The sequence below is a fragment of the Mastacembelus armatus genome, chromosome 16, assembly GCF_900324485.2.
Source record: "Mastacembelus armatus chromosome 16, fMasArm1.2, whole genome shotgun sequence".
NCBI lineage: Eukaryota > Metazoa > Chordata > Actinopteri > Synbranchiformes > Mastacembelidae > Mastacembelus > Mastacembelus armatus.
The window spans coordinates 9,402,546-9,418,571 of NC_046648.1; the positions used below are offsets into that span (position 1 = coordinate 9,402,546).

Genomic DNA, 16,026 nt, shown 5'->3' on the forward strand with positions numbered 1-16,026 from the left:
ACTGATTTGATATTGGGCACTAGAACCTAATACATATTGATATGTGAAATAATATGCTGTCAACACTGCTTGTCTCTTCAGGTGCCAGTGCCAATCATGGTGTGGTATACCAGGACGAAGAAGGGCAGTGGGTGACAGACCTGGCATATTATTCTTCCTTTGAGAAAGAAGTTGATAAAAAGACATCAAAGAATGATGTACACTTTCAGACTGAAAACTTTGTTTCAGCTGGTACATACCAAATCTACAGCTTTCTTGCAATACTATGAAATTATTGCACTGTTTTTTTTTCTTTTCTTGTAAAAATTAAAGTTTGGACTTTTTTTTTTTTTTTTCTCCCATTGTTACAGGTGATGCGTTGGAAAAGATAATTAAAGATCAGGAGGTGTTTGAAAAAGAACACCAGTTCATGCAGGTATAGAATAGGCTTATGTTGTCCTTTTTCCTCTTACATATAGTGTATTCAGACAGCCTTCACTTTTTTCAGTTTTGTTATGTTGCAGCCTGATACTACAATTGTTTAAACTCATTTTTTTTTCTCACAGGGCAACATATAGACAGAAAAACTCACACTCATTCCTATGGACAATTTATTAGTCACAAATCAAACTAATATGCATGTTTATTTTTTGGACTGTGGGAGTACCTGGAATAAACCCATGCAAGCATGGGGAGAACATACAAACTCCATACAGAAAGGCCCCTGATGGGTTGCAAACCCAGGCCCTAAGTTTAGTTCTAACCACTAAACCACTGTGCTTTCATGAATTCACTGTGTTATAAGATAACTCACTAACAGTCGTTGAAAATGCTCAAACAATTCTTGTTTACACAGGAGGAGAAGATTGAACCAGCCGGCAGCAATAGCACCTTTCAGATTGAATCATCTTGGAAAGTCCCCTCCAACAACCACGTTCTGATGAGGGCTTCCCAGGTCTCATCAGAGTTCAGGCAGGAGGACCAAAGCTACCTGCGCCTCTCATTAGGGCAGTTTTTTGAGCAGCGCTCTGAAGCCCTGGGCTGTCTGGGCAGCACTGATCGGGTGGATGGGGTTAAACGGGTCAGTGAAGCTACTTTGTTGGGTTGTTCTTGAAATTGAACATTTACTGTGCTTTTTTTCTTCAGTCTTATGGAGTTAATTAATAAAGCTATTGGTGTGATGTGCATTAACTGCACACTCACATGCTGACATGCAATTTGTGTCTGATAAATATATCTGCCCAGTTAAGCTTTCGTTCACTTGTGCCTTATGCTTAAGCCTTTAGAATCTTTTTGTGAGGGAATTGTAATGTCCTTTTAAAAGCTCAATCTTTGTTCTCTAGCCATCCTTTGGCTACCTCATTACCTCTCCAGAGAAGAGGGAACCATTTCCTTTGATTCACCCCTCCGAGTTCTCAGATGGAGACAGAACTCCTCACAATGATACTATGGAACAGAGCGATGCAGACAGAACACTCAATCCAGGTGTGCTCATAATATTACAGAGGGAAGAATTATTTTCTAGACTCATACAGCAACAGCAGATTATTTCTGCCTTTTTTCATTTAATTATCTACAGTCTGTTTTGACTGTTACTCATGATCATCTCCTTGCAGAAGACCTAGAAAAAACTGCTGAGGGGCCAGGTGAAAGGATATCACCAAAAGGTGACACTGATCCAGAATCCAGTGAACAGGAGGTACTGGTATGTTTTTGTTAATATTTAAATCCATCTGTGTAGAGAACATAGACAGTTTAATATTTTTCTGTCATAAAAATGTTTGTCTTCCAGGGCCACGTAGTTAGAACTGCCATGTCTGTCCACAGTGAGCACTCTGACTCTGAGTCAGGCTTGGGTATCCAAAGCTGTATGCCCCCTGACAATAACAGCAGTCATGTGATGCTGAGTATCAGCACAATTGCTTCTGCCATTGCCGATGCATCCATCAGCACTGACCCATCACAGCTGGCTGCCATGATCATGGAGCTCTCCAAGAAGAGTAGGGCAAAGAATCATCCGGCTTCTGCTGGACCTGTTGGAACTACTGCTAGTAGCACAGAGGAACCACACTCAGTTCAAGATGTAAGGTTTCAGATTTTTTTTTAAATATTACTCAAATATTGATCATGTGATTTTAATATGTAATCTCTCACTATGAATACACACAAATATATATTTAAACAAAGATGATAAATATGTATTCTTAGCTTTTATCAAAGGGTCTTATTGCACTGTAACAAACTCAAAAACATGAGTTCCTTGAATGCAATCCTTCTGTAGAAGTTTACAATAAAAGTGTACTCTTTGATGACTCAAGGACATTTAAGATATAAAAAATTTTTTTTTGCCCTCTACGTAGCTCCTTCCTGAGCCAGATCAAAGTGCCCTTTTGGACACACTGCAGAGAAGCACCTGTTTTGGAGAGCTGAGTGCCTTCGACATGGAGAAGTATCTAAAAAAGACGGAAACATCTGACAGCAGTGAGATCTCTGTGGCACACACCACCTTTGACCTGACTGGCTGGGGTGACAACCTTAGCCGGAACCCTCAGACAGAATATAATGAGGAACAGGGGAGCTCTTCTCAGCGAGTGGACATCAAGACTCAACAGATGCCCACACACACAAAAACTGAAGAGAAACACAGAAGAGGAGAGTTGAACCGCAGTTCATGTGCACTGTCCCTCTCAAATGCATTATCACAAGCTATTACCGATAAAACAAAAAAAAGCTCTATTCCTCTGCCTTGTTTGAGGTCTCAAGGCTCAGGGCAATCTTCCAAATTCAAGCCTTCTACAGACAGAATAACACCTTGTGAAGACACTGCTTCTTCTGCCACAGAGATTTGTGGTTCCTCAGGCAGGACATCCACAGAAAATGGACTCAACACAGGAGAACTAAATCCACAAGCATCCAACAAAATTAGGTCTTCTATGGAACCATCACAAAAGATTGATAATACCTTTACTGCCTCACCTGGCTTTAAAGGTTCCTCTCCCCCAACTCAGAGGGTGAAGAGTGCAGACCAGCAGCAGCAGGACAGACCCAGTAATTCTCCCAAGAAAAAAATAACATCCAAGAATATCACAGATGCTCTCCTACCTCATAGCTCTGTGGAGAAAGACATTGGCTTCTCCTGCCAAAACATCCAGCCTCCGCTAAAACCTGCACCTGGTAAATACGGAGATATGACTTCTGACTTAAACAGTGTAGATAGGCACCCTCATTCTAACAACTAGAGATTAGCATCAACAGTGAAGCACATTATTGTTAGGGATCATCATGAACTTGTATGTTGACGTTCCTAATATGTATTTCTTAGGAATACCAAAGGGGTTTTCAGAGACCTGTGTGGAGGAGACGCAGTGTAACTTTCGACCTTCCACCTCTCCACTCACACACTCCTCTCCAAGTCAGACCACCATTCCCAGTGCTGAATGGTATTGTATTATATGTGCTCCACAAATCATATTAAATGTTTTAGTGAGTGATTTTTAAAAAATTTAAATGATTGCTAAAACTCTAAATCAATCTTAAATATTTACTTGGTTGTCTTGGTATAATTTATTTAGCTAAGGCACATTACTGCAGGTAGAAACATGTCTCCTTTGTTGTCTTTCCAGTATGCAGTCACCGCCTTCATCTGGTGGAGGTGTGGAAGATAAGCATCCCAGTCTTGACCTATCTCCTCAGTCAGCCTGCTCCAGCCCTGGTCTCAGCAGACTCACATACATCTCAATGAATGATGGCACGGTCATACCTACACTTGACCAACAAAGGGTAACATACAGCATAATCTACTAATTAGGAATAGAAAGAACATAATGTTGTAGACCAATAATAATATATGATGAAAATGAGTTAACAGCATGAGGTGTTACAAATTTATTTTCAAGGATTAGATACTTTCTGTAGCTTCAGTAGGTTTGTGTCATTTGAGTCCCTGGTGAAAAACATTTTAAGTTCTTTGTTTTGTCCTCTTCAGAGCAATTGTACCATGGCACTGAGCACCACCATAATCAGATTCAGTCCAACTCCACCTGTGGAACCAGATGCACAGACTAACCTTGATATTCTTGGCCTCCCCAAAAGCCTGGACCAGAATCCACAGCATTCTAAAAGTCTGGATCTACTACCACCAGCACAGCAGCGTAAAAGCCCAGAGCGCTCATGTAGTGGTACTGCTTTGAGCTGTACTCGTAGTCAGAGTGAATGTAACTACTACTTTCCTGGGGACAGGGCTAGTGATCATTCAGCAGGTTGCAACATCCACAAGCACCTATCTGAATCCAATGTAAGGCAGCTCACTAAAGTGGACTCAGGCTATTGTAGCAACCTGAACATTCAGCAAACCAGCAGCACCACAGCTCCTCAGAGCTCCCAGCAATGGGGAGCTCCCAGCTTAGTACATCCTGGTAGCCTTGGCATGCTACCGTCTTGCTCATCAGAGGGGCTTCACTATGTACCCATTCCCAGCTTTAAGCCCCAGTGTGCTGGTTTGATTGACCTTCCCCAACAAGGGAATGTGCAGTCCCTTCTCACTGGCAGCTCTGTCTACAACTCCCAGTTGGGTCATCAGTATCTTGGATCTGAGGCTCGGTTACATCCCCATGCTTATCATGCCAGAACGACAGGAGGTTCTCTGTACAGTGTACCATCTACAGGTATATATTATTGTCTCTCCATGTTTATAAACTAAACTGCTGAGCTATGTCTGAAAAAAATAAACAATGGATTGCCAAGAAAAAAATAATCATCTAACACCACATATCAAGATGCTGATTAAGCCCATGGAATGTAGTTTATTTTATTTTTTTCCTTGTTTGTCCAGCACTTTGGGCAGCAAGAGCTGTTGTAAATGTGCTATATAAATAAAACTGACATTGACATTAAATGATTCTACTTCCTGTTTCTTTTTTTTCCCAGGCATACCCAACAGTGATCTAGCAGTGAGACACATTCATCCCACATCAGGGCCTCTGGGGATGCCTGGGGCTGCTGTGTCTCATCACCTCCCTGGACCTCATCAGAACCAACAGGACATGATGGGGAAACATTACAGTCAGTATGGTGCAGAGCCACTGATGGCAGGTGGTCTTGAGGAACTAAGAGGTAATAATACTTTGATGTTTAGAAGTCTACTTCCTTTTATCCATTTCAAAATACTGTGTGCATTCTTAATAATTTGATGATTTGATGATTTTTGACTTTTAAATTGACCTTTAACCTATAATGAAATTAGATGATTAGTGATTGATTTTTTTTTTTTTTTTTTTTTTCTTGGCCAACAGTCTTATTAAAAAGCAAGACAGTAATTTTCTTGTGCACAGCAGAACTTTGCACCAAGCAATTTAATTCTGAATTTTTAATTATTGCAGTCAGTTCAAGTACTGTAATACTTTCCATCTCATTATCTTGACTACGAGTAAGTACATTACTTGACTCTACTTCTTCTATGTGGAGTAGTATTGTTTCCCAGGATCATTCATCCACAATCTACTGTCATCTTCAGGCCAAGTGGTGGTTCCAGAGGAGTTGCGGTTCCCACATGCCTGCTGTGTAGGAATTGCTTCACAGACCTCCCTCAGCCTCTACAATCCCTCTGAGAGATGGCAGCAAGTATCAATTACTGTCACCAGCCTGGCCATTGATGGAGAGAAGGTGAGGCAAGAACACAGAGGTGTAAGTGGTTCTATATCAAAAATGTTTCCAAAAACCAAAAAAGTGTCAGTTTGTAAATGAGCTTCTAATTTCTTGCCTAAAACTTTGATTCATACTAATGACTAAAATTTGTTATTTTAATTATTATTTAATAACTTATTATCTTATCTTAACTTATCTGGCTAAACCAGCTAGCATTCAAAATTTTTAAATTACTTATTTCTTTATTGCCAATTTCTACAGGTGGATAGCTTGCCTTATCAGTGGCTGATAGTTAAGAACAAGACAATTATTGGGCCGAAGAGTACAGAGGAACAGAAGGTGTTGTTAATACCGCCGCAAGCTGGTGTATATCAGTGCGTCCTGAGTGTTTGCTCCTGGCCTGCGTCTGCGGAGACAGAGGTGGCTGCCAGGGCTAATATCTTTGTTAAAAAGGTGGTCGTGGTTGCCATAGCAGAGAATCCTGCAATAGAGGTAAGGGCCTCTAATGCAAAGATCCCACAAAATCACCTGTTATATCAAAAAAATAACACAAAGTAAACTACTCAAGGGTTGACATTCATGTACAGAGAGAAAAGGAAATATGTAAGACTGTCTCAAATTCATTGTGATTCTCAGGTTGAAGTCAGCAAATCTGGGTGTTTGGATTTTGGAGATATCCCAGGAGGTGGTGCCAAATCTCTGTCTGTCAAACTGCTGAACAGGACTCATGCCACTGTACCCATCCGTTTGGTCATCAGCGCTGTGAGTCTACACAGTATATTTCTGCGTACTATGAGACCACTTGAAAACACAACAGAGAATATAGTATATGACCTCCAGTGGCTGCTCTATGGTTCCTATAATACAACACCGTCAAGAACACAGGTGCATAAAGAAATGATGCAGGCATTGGGATTAAGTGACCTTGTGGTATACTACCTAGCCTTAGATCATCCTGATATTTAATCCACATCTAAGCTAAATAGTTTTATCACTATTTTGGCTACATAAAGTGTAGTCAAATACAGACATAGTATCCACCGTTAAGCTGATCTTTATGATTCTGCTCAAACTAAATTTAAGGGTTTTGTGGAGGTATTGCAATATTGCTTTTTATTTCTTTTAACAAACTCATTCTTGGTATGCTAGACTGTGACAACCTGCTTTAAACACAGCAGTGATAATAGTAAACTGTAAGTGATTGATATACTACATCTCATCCCTCCAGAATGCTACAGCATGGCGGTGCTTTTCCTTCTCCAAGCACCCTGTTACTGTGACACCTGAGGCACTACAGCAGGTTGGACCCTTGACCCCTGTGTCCTCTCCTTCAGTGATGAATCATGTGATGCATTCCAGCTATGGAGAGGTTAGTTGCTGAATCAATGCAACTGTAGTCAAAATCTCAGTCACTTAAATTATTTTCATTCATCTTTTTTTTTTTTTGTTGTATATTTTCTGTAGAGTATGCTAAAGCATTTGTGGTTTTTAGGCAGAAGGCATTAAGATATGAGAAATGCAGGTTCTCAGATCCAGCTATTAAACTGGCATGATATAACATGACAAGTATCACCTTTTCTCTTCAGGATCCAGAAAGCTTCATGGTCTGGGTACAGTTCAAGGCCCCTCAGAAGTACACAAGCTTATCAGGTGATAAAGCTTGACTGACTACTTAAATAACACCTTATAGATGAATTTGATAGGTCACTTAACTTAATAACAATCTATGAATTATTAGACCTTTACATTTTCCAAATGAAATGAAATCACAAAACAAACCCTAATTATTTTCTGCCAACCTTGACTCGTTGTGATTGTGTTTGTCAGGAGACCTCGATCCAGCTGATGAGTACATTGCTCGGGTGGACATCGAAGTGGACTCTCCTGGTCCATGTCATGTGATCAGGAGTATTCCTCTCAGGGCCAGGTCTGGAACAGCAAGGGTCCATGCTCCTAAAGACCTGCAGGTAGTCAAGGCACTGTATGGCTATGTGTAGACTGCCAGTGTTTGCACACTAAATTATAAAGGACATGGCTAGTGTGCAGTGTGTTATAACAAATAGGTCTTCATAGCAAAGAGATAAACCAGGTTTATTTAATCTAACTGAAAGTTATTTTACCAATACAAGTTACACAGCTTGATTAATATAATAAGTAGGTAATAAGAAGTAGCACACATAATGGTCAACTTTGGCAGTTAAGCTAATTAGTTCTTTTTTTTTTTTTTTTTTAAATGTTAAGTGGAATAAGACTTGACCAGTCCAAAGTATAGTGTACCTTTCACTCAAAGAGAGCTGGAATAGGCTCCAGCAGATATCTACTACCCTAAATAGGAATGAGCAGGTATAGATAATGGTTGGATGGATGGAAAAGCCCCTGTAGTTCAGTTTAACGTTCAGGTCTTTTTCATTCGGATTATTTGAGATTTAGTGAAAGGCAGCTCTTTCGCAATATCGCATATAACGTGGAATGTAATTATCACCTCCTCACTGCCAAAGTTTGCCTGGTGCTGAAACGCTGTGGGGACGGAACTGTGGTGGCCACAACATGCTGTTTTTTGGTCTCGGTGCAAAATGATCTATGGGAAACACTGAATGATGGACTGTTGTTTTTCTCTTCTTAAATGAGTGGTTCTTGATGTGTGTGGATTACTACAATAATTTTATAGATATATTCGCAATATACCACTACAGCACCAAAGGTGGTCTCAAGAATTCAAGAATTACCACTTCAATCTGCCACTTAACCTTTGACAAGGTTTTCCTGTAGATTGAAAACCATTCTAAGTGACTGGTTCATCAAGCTGCCAAGGCGGTCACTAAGGCAAACAGTCACTACTCTGAGGGATTTAAAATTTGAAACTTTTTTTTTTGCTTACACACAGTTTCATGTTTGTGTTTTATAGTTTTGATGTCATTTGGCAGTCAACACCTTTTCATGCTTATTTTGTCTAGACTATCAGTCTTTCTGCTCCACTGGGAAAATCTAGTCAACAGTCCCTGCCCTTAAAAAATGCTGGAAACATTGATGTGCAGCTGAAACTCAAGGTAATTCTGACCTTTACGTTTCTTATTAGATCTGGTGTTTGGATAAACCTCAGACTGTGGCACATGCAATGGGCCTCTCATTGATATTTGCTACTGTTTTTCTTGTTTTCACCATTTTTTATTTATTTTTAAAAATCCTCTTACTATCTTCTTTCTGTCACCTTTCTTGTCCACTGTCTTTCTTTCTTGTCTTTCTCAACTCTCCTCTTTTGGTTCCTCCTTTGTGCCTGACCGTCCCCTTTCTGTATCCCATCTCTCCCTTGGTTTGTTTGTTCTCCACCTTCTCATTGTTGCTGCTTCATCTTTCCAACCACTGTTCATTTGATGTTTTGTTCCTACTTCTCACTTCTATTCCCTTTCATTTTCTCTCTCATTCCTCTGTGTACAGTGCAGTGATGCTGAGGACAGTTTCTCAGTGACACCTGAAGAATTGTTCCTCAGTGTAGGAGAGGAGCAAGGGATCATTGTCTCCTTCAAGACACACAGCAACAGAAAACACAGAGAAAGGTATAGAATCAATCCTTTTATTTACACAAACATAAAAAGATATAGTTTATTTTGTTTTTTTGTTGTTTTTATTTTTTTTTTAGTAACCAAGTATATTTAACAACCTATTGGTTTTTCAATTCCATAATTGGGTTAAAGGGTTACAGGTAACTGTTACATTTTTTTTTTTTTTCTCTGTACCATGTTTTTTATTTTCTCCTTTCATTAAGCGACACTGTTATTGTTTCTCCTATTGTTATTGTGTCGTTAATTTTTTAAATTATATTACAGCCTTCTCACCATCTTGGTGTTGCCGTCAGGCCCCCAGTATGAAGTAACCCTGAAAGGAGAAGTTGTCACAGAGGATTCTGGGAAACCTGCTATTTCCTCTGCTGCTGTTGGCCCTGGGCTGGCCAACAATGTCCCGCCAATTCTTTCTAATAAACAGTTCGTAGCCTGGGGAGGGGTCACTCTGGGACGAGCTGTGTAAGCAACTTTTAGTTTTTTATTAATTTCCTTTTTGCTTGGTTACAGAAAAAACACTCTGGTATCAAATATTCATTGGAAAATAATCAATAAAAACTCCAGGCCCAGTGGTCCAACTTACTCTATTAAAGCTTATATAATGTTATTCATGAGAAGGGACAGAGGGTGTCTGTAGAGAGTGTAATTCCTCTGAAGCTATTTCCAAATAGTGCACAATTTATGTGCACGCACTGAAGAGAGGTGAAGCACAGAAATGTAAATTCCGAGTCTGTATATTCTTTAAAGGTTTGATTTTATTCTACACACATTAGAACATTAGGAAAATGACTCTCAATCTCCAAACAGCAGTTTAGCAAAGTTTGTCAAATAATAAACGTACCCTGTTTGACACAGATCTCCTGTAATCTGTAATCACATCACCAAGAGCTGCCATTGTTTTTCAGTCAACAGAAGCTGGTTTTAAGGAACAACTCTACTAGCACCACGCAGCAACTACGCCTACTCATTCGTGGTCAAGACCAGGACTGTTTTCAGGTAGGCTGTAACTGTTGTTTTACACCACCTCTGTTTTAGATTGTTAAAATGTGAAGTATATACCATTGTTTGCCCTCAGCTCCAGAGTATGTTCAGTCCTGAAGAGCGTCTGACCCGACATGGGGAGCTGTCTATACGACCCAGAGAGGATGTGACGGTCCACTTGCTCTTTGCTCCCACCAGGGTGGCCTGCATGTTGGCCAAGCTGGAGATCAAACAGTCTGGAGTCCGGCCTTCCCAGCCAGGGGTCAAATTCACTGTGAGAATGTTACCATTATAGTCCTTCCCTGCTCTTTTCTTTTTCTAGTCATCCATTACATTTCTTTTATGCAGCATTCATTCATCATGCCCCTTTTCTCATTATAATAGTTCCTTTGCCATAATGTCTGTTTTTCCGTTGAAAGGTTTACACTGTTTCATACATTCCCATCTTCAGATTCCACTGTCAGGCTATGGTGGAACCAGTAACATCATCTTGGAGGACCAGAGGAAACAAACAGATGGCTATGTAGCAACATTAACCAACATTTCTGTGGGTCATGTCAGCAAAGTGTGTCTGTGTGTGAGAAACACAGGCTCCAGAGCAGCCTTCATCAAAGCTGTGTGCTTTTCTGACGTGCAGACGCGATCAGTATTGGATCCCTCTGTCATTAGCCTCGCCCCGTCAGAGTTTGTACTGAAAGAACGGACACAAGAGGTAAGAGAATGGATACAACCAATAGAAATTATACTTTAACAGTGGTGCAAACAAAATTTCTGGACATTCTTCATGTACACATACAGTACATGACCCTAACAGATGCTGTAAGAGGTAGTGAAAAATTAAATGTTAAAGAGCACTGTGATTAGTTTAGCTAACACTGACACTGATCTTGTACATGCTGAATGTTGGTCTTGTCATTACTTATATTTTCAGGTGATAACTGTGCTCATGAGGTCCACCCAAAGAGAACAGAGACTGTGTCAGTCAGCCAGTGCACTGCTGGCTACTGTGTGTCTGTTCTGTGGAGATGAGATATCCAGGCAGCAGTACAGGAGGTGAGACCTTTTAGTTCAGCTTGTTTTTGTTTTTTTTAAATTAACATTAATGACACGTTTTGGAAATGGTTAAGTAATAAATATCCTCTCAATCAGTGTCTTACTATGAACTTCAGGAACATACATTTTTGGCAAAGTTGAAACAAATATTTTTTTCCTTTTATTTATATTTTTATCTGTGCTCTTTTTCATGGTTTGAGGTGTGTGGTGCTCAGTTTGAATAAAAGGTGATGTCATGTGCTGTACTTTCATGCACCAGTCATGGTTTTGAATTAAAAATTTGCCGACATTTTGCATATGTTAGCAGAGCTCTGTCAACCCAATCTGATCAAGCCACATCAAGGTTTAATAAGGCAGACTAACAGAGATTTTGAGAGTTAAACTAGTTCCGTTAACATTTTCTTAAATATAAATTTTGATTATTTTCTTTTATTAGTTATGAACCGGTGATTCTTGCCATTTACCAGCGGCTTTAAAACAGTTTGCTTCACATCTCTGATGCATCGAAAATGTCCTGTTTCATCACTGGACTAAATTGATTATGGTCTCTGTGTAAAGTATTGTCACTTTCCTTCAGCATGGAAGTACTGTTCTGTGTAGTAATGGACAATGTAAAGTATATGAAAGGAACATGCTCTGCTTATTTCCTTTTATATTATGTCCTAAAATGATTTGTACTGCTCGACAAGTACAGATACCTATTTAATTCACATACTCTATATGAATCAAGCCCCCACATTTTTGAACATTTTTATTTAATTGAAATTAATAGTATGTTTACACGATAGCTCTCCAATGTATATGTCTTTTATTACACTTGTGAGAATCAGTGTTGATCTTCAAAAGGCTTTTATAAAGACATATTATAAGAATAATACAGATAAAGTGAAACTCTGACATCTATCAGACCAAGAATAACTTTTCCAGTGAAATACACAGAAGGCAAGCCAAGTATTTTTCTGTATAGCCAGCTTTCCACAATACTCTTCTCCACAAAGCAGCATTTGTGTGATGGTGCTGCCTGCAGATGATTTGTGTGCTGGCTCTAGTCTCAAACATACATTGTTTCTGAATCATTAAAGTGCTGATTGTTTATAGATCCATTTCCAGATGGCTCTGCTTTTGTGACAAAGCAGTTTTGGTTCCCCCTACAGTGTTTTGTGTTGTTCTTTCAGATTGCTTCAGAACAAACCAGAGGCTGTGCACAAGGCTCTTTCTGAGAACAGTCTGCTGAAAAACATTGACTTCAATGAGACGTTCCTGGGAGAAGAAAGTGTTACAGAGAGTAAGACGGCATTCCAAGCCTTTGCATTTTTATGTATTTATTTTTTTTAGGCAACTCAGAAATTGTTGGAAAATATAGTAAATTAGCATTTTCAAAGATGTATATTAAAATAATGTACAATATTTACACTGCTATGACTATATTACCAATTAATCAATGAGCAAAACAGTGATATTCTGTAGTCCAGTATAGTTCTTTGACACTCTAAACATGAAAGAATGCCTTTGCAGAAATCTCATTTAAGGTATAGACGGTATAGAAGGAAGATGAGAAACAGCAGTTTGAATTTATTGGGCAGCCTAGTAACTTCATAGTAGCCTTTTTGCTTGTCAAACCCATTTCTCTCTGTTTTTCTTCCAGGCCAAAAGTTGTGAAATGTCTTCTAAAACTGAATTTGTTAAAAACAATTACTCTCAAACATGTTGGTTTCTGTAATGCATGCCTAAATTTTCCTATATCTGACTAATGATCTTACCTTTCCTATAGCATGTGATCTGCCTCAGCGGCCCAACGAGGCCCACATCTTTTATGGAAATATGAGTAAGGTGGTGGTGTCTTTGCTGGGCAGTACAAAGAGCACAGACTGTGATGAGAGAGACCAGGATGAGCCTCAGCTACCCTCTGTGAGGTATGGTTCAGGGATAGACAGGTACTGTCATAAGTACCAGCAAATTGTGACATACCAGCACCTCGCTCCTCCTTAATGCCAGCCTTTTGAACATATAGCTCAAACAAACAAAAAATCCAAAAATAAGTTGTTGTTTTTCTCATCATTTTACTGGATTTTAGTTTAGGATTTATTCTTGTGTACATGCTTAATTTGATCATAGTCACTTGTACTGCCTAACTATATATGTATATATTACACATCATATAAAATTCTCTGCTTTGATTTTGTTTTATAATGTGAAGTGTAATCATGCACAGTAGATAATTTATTGTTGTTATACAATTCCCAGTTTGGCAAATGGCAATGTGTCCCTGGATGTGCTGCCAGTCAAGGGTCCCCAGGGTCCAGCATTGAGAGTGACTGAACCTTCCTTAAAGGTACCATAAGCCCTCTTTAATAAATATTAATGGTCTCTAAGAGATTGTGAATGTGCTTTTTCAGCATCATGAGACGTTTGTTTTACTGCGTTCATTGTGGAAAGCACTATTTGTTTTTTAACAGACTTTGTCTTCTTAGCCTTCAGAGGCGTTACACAGGCAATCTGAGTCCTGGACCATCCATCCGGAAAAACTTGTCCTTGCTGCTCCCACCATCAGTGAGTAAAATCAAGATTTTGAAAAGCAAACATTGAGTGAACTGTTTTCACCTAATCTTCTACAACTACTTTAACATTTATGCTTCATATTCTGAGCGTGTCACAAGTGAGTGACTGCAACATTGTGTAACATGTAAGTAGGTAGTAGTCCACATTTTGTTATGTTTTAGATGGTCCAGCCATCACCAGTCAGATCCAGATCCAGAACAATACATCCAGAGAGTTGAGCTTTGATGTGTCCTGGCCGGCTCACTGCCTCACCATCACCCCTCAGCATGGCGTTATTGAGCCTCAGTAAGAATACACTCGATTTTTCATTAAAAGCTACAGTCATTTCAGAAAGTGTTTAGATCCCTTCAGTTTTTTGCACATATTTTTGTTTTGCAGATTTAATTTGAATTGGTTTTTTGCCTGTTTTAAAAAGTGGCAACATGTTTGACACTTGAGGATCTGCTAGGAAGAAAGGTATAAGCTGTGCAAATCTTGTAGACCTACCCAAGAAGAGTCATTGCTATCAAAGGAGCTTCTACAAAATACTGATTTAATGGTCTGAATACTTATCTAAAGAGGAGATTTTAGTTTTTAAATTTGGATAACTTAGTAAACAGCTCTAAAACATGTTTTCCCTTTGTCAGTATTGATCATTGACTGAAAAAAATGTCAGCATTACCAGCTTAAAATTGAAATCTCCAGCACACACTGTGCATGAAGTGAATGGGTGAAGTATAAGTAAATGGCTAACCATAGCCAATGTTTGTGGGTTTGAATTAGCCCCATGAGTACCATTGTGTTTTCTGCATTGTGTATGTGATTATACCCTGTTATTGGTGTTAAACATAATTAAATGTTGATTAACAATTACACTGTGAGAGACTGGTGACCTGTCCAGGGTGGTACCCCTGCCTTTCACCCATAGAGAGCTGGAATTGGCTCCAGCAGATCCCTGTGACCCTAGTTAGGAATAAGTGGGTATAGATAATGAACAGTTACAGGACAGTCAAATCATAATGTATGTCATTGTGTGGATGTGTGACTAATTAATGTATGTGTCTTAATTCTTGTTACCAAGGCGGCACCTGCAGATTCTGATCAGTCCCAATCCCTCACTAGCAACTAAATCTGGCCTGCTGCCATGGAGTGGACAGATCTATGTCCAGTGTGATGGTCAACAAAAGGTATGGAACATGATGTACACCTTCATACACAAATGTTAAATTGCTCTGGGAAAAAACAACATGAACTAAATGTTTGACATGACTACGGATTTAGTTTATTAAGGTCCAGATTCGTCAAGACCTGGCGCTGGATGTGTCTGCAGCCCCAGGAGATAAGACTCTGTCAGTCCTGCCTCCTCAGGCTGCCACGCCTGTGCTGCCTTTGGCCAAGCTCATGCCCAACCCCTCAGTAGGCCCACAGACACCTCAAGCTCAGGTGGAGATCAGCAGTAAGACCATCATCTTCCCCACCACTTCGTCAGGGGGAAGATCAGGTATGGAAGTGGCTAAACACTGGAGAGAAGTTGAAGAATGACAGACAAGAAGTTTTAATGTCAAATATTTTCTGCATTCATGTCTTAATATGTAGTCTGTATGCAGCACAATGTGTGTATTCCTTAAACTCTCTGTTGCTCTCGCACTTCAGAGGCCCAGCTTCAGGTGCACAATGGGGAAGTGGCAGTGAGATGGTACCTGTCATCATTTGCTCCTCCATATGTCAAGGTGCTTTTTTTTTTTTTTTTTCCTCATCTCTTTCAACTGTCAATTCTTTCTTTTTTTTTTTTCTACTCATATGTGTGATCTCTCTGGGGAATAGATGCTTTTATTGCTACTGTTGTTTATTTCAAGTCTCTTAAAGTTAAACTTTTAGTGTGGTGTGCCTCTTATGACCTAACTTTGGTACTGTATCTTGTTACTGGCCACACATCACGCAGTGCTTCCTTCTTTCTCCCCAGGGGGTTGACAACACAGGAGATGTTTACCGGGCCACCTACACAGCTTTCAGATGCTCTAGGGTCTCAGGAACTCTGGGAGCTCACGAGAAGATGCAGGTTGGCACTGACATCCAACTGAACATGTCACTAATCTTTTAACATGCTCTTGTATAGTAACAGAATTGATTGTAAATGTTATGGGTTACTAGAAAAAAAAAAAAAGATATCTGACATTTTTAGTTTAAATGTCAAGTGTGAGAAAGTTCTGTGAAACTCTAGTTGCTAAGAAATTAGTCTCAAAGAACATGTATGATTTTTTTTTTTTTTTTTTTT

The 16,026-nt window shown here is 39.5% G+C and overlaps 1 protein-coding gene across 2 annotated transcripts in view; it reads left to right on the plus strand.

Moving 5' to 3' along the window:
- Nucleotides 1-16,026, plus strand: part of cep192 (centrosomal protein 192) — a 29,728-nt gene that overhangs the window by 9,149 nt on the left and 4,553 nt on the right. Inside the window, exons 15-47 of one of the 2 annotated variants that reach the window (XM_026293417.1) lie at nucleotides 82-231; nucleotides 351-415; nucleotides 836-1,060; nucleotides 1,323-1,464; nucleotides 1,596-1,678; nucleotides 1,772-2,062; nucleotides 2,340-3,153; nucleotides 3,302-3,419; nucleotides 3,603-3,759; nucleotides 3,965-4,643; nucleotides 4,906-5,091; nucleotides 5,492-5,661; nucleotides 5,884-6,114; nucleotides 6,259-6,384; nucleotides 6,851-6,991; nucleotides 7,209-7,272; nucleotides 7,450-7,589; nucleotides 8,577-8,669; nucleotides 9,058-9,176; nucleotides 9,447-9,641; nucleotides 10,085-10,175; nucleotides 10,255-10,434; nucleotides 10,612-10,872; nucleotides 11,092-11,213; nucleotides 12,389-12,498; nucleotides 12,985-13,126; nucleotides 13,458-13,545; nucleotides 13,685-13,763; nucleotides 13,934-14,057; nucleotides 14,833-14,938; nucleotides 15,033-15,252; nucleotides 15,405-15,481; nucleotides 15,715-15,810. In XM_026293417.1, the coding sequence (XP_026149202.1) occupies nucleotides 82-231; nucleotides 351-415; nucleotides 836-1,060; nucleotides 1,323-1,464; nucleotides 1,596-1,678; nucleotides 1,772-2,062; nucleotides 2,340-3,153; nucleotides 3,302-3,419; nucleotides 3,603-3,759; nucleotides 3,965-4,643; nucleotides 4,906-5,091; nucleotides 5,492-5,661; nucleotides 5,884-6,114; nucleotides 6,259-6,384; nucleotides 6,851-6,991; nucleotides 7,209-7,272; nucleotides 7,450-7,589; nucleotides 8,577-8,669; nucleotides 9,058-9,176; nucleotides 9,447-9,641; nucleotides 10,085-10,175; nucleotides 10,255-10,434; nucleotides 10,612-10,872; nucleotides 11,092-11,213; nucleotides 12,389-12,498; nucleotides 12,985-13,126; nucleotides 13,458-13,545; nucleotides 13,685-13,763; nucleotides 13,934-14,057; nucleotides 14,833-14,938; nucleotides 15,033-15,252; nucleotides 15,405-15,481; nucleotides 15,715-15,810 (5,885 nt within the window). The remainder of the gene's footprint in view (nucleotides 1-81; nucleotides 232-350; nucleotides 416-835; nucleotides 1,061-1,322; nucleotides 1,465-1,595; nucleotides 1,679-1,771; nucleotides 2,063-2,339; nucleotides 3,154-3,301; nucleotides 3,420-3,602; nucleotides 3,760-3,964; nucleotides 4,644-4,905; nucleotides 5,092-5,491; nucleotides 5,662-5,883; nucleotides 6,115-6,258; nucleotides 6,385-6,850; nucleotides 6,992-7,208; nucleotides 7,273-7,449; nucleotides 7,590-8,576; nucleotides 8,670-9,057; nucleotides 9,177-9,446; nucleotides 9,642-10,084; nucleotides 10,176-10,254; nucleotides 10,435-10,611; nucleotides 10,873-11,091; nucleotides 11,214-12,388; nucleotides 12,499-12,984; nucleotides 13,127-13,457; nucleotides 13,546-13,684; nucleotides 13,764-13,933; nucleotides 14,058-14,832; nucleotides 14,939-15,032; nucleotides 15,253-15,404; nucleotides 15,482-15,714; nucleotides 15,811-16,026) is intronic. The other variant, XM_026293418.1, reaches the window with a different exon arrangement.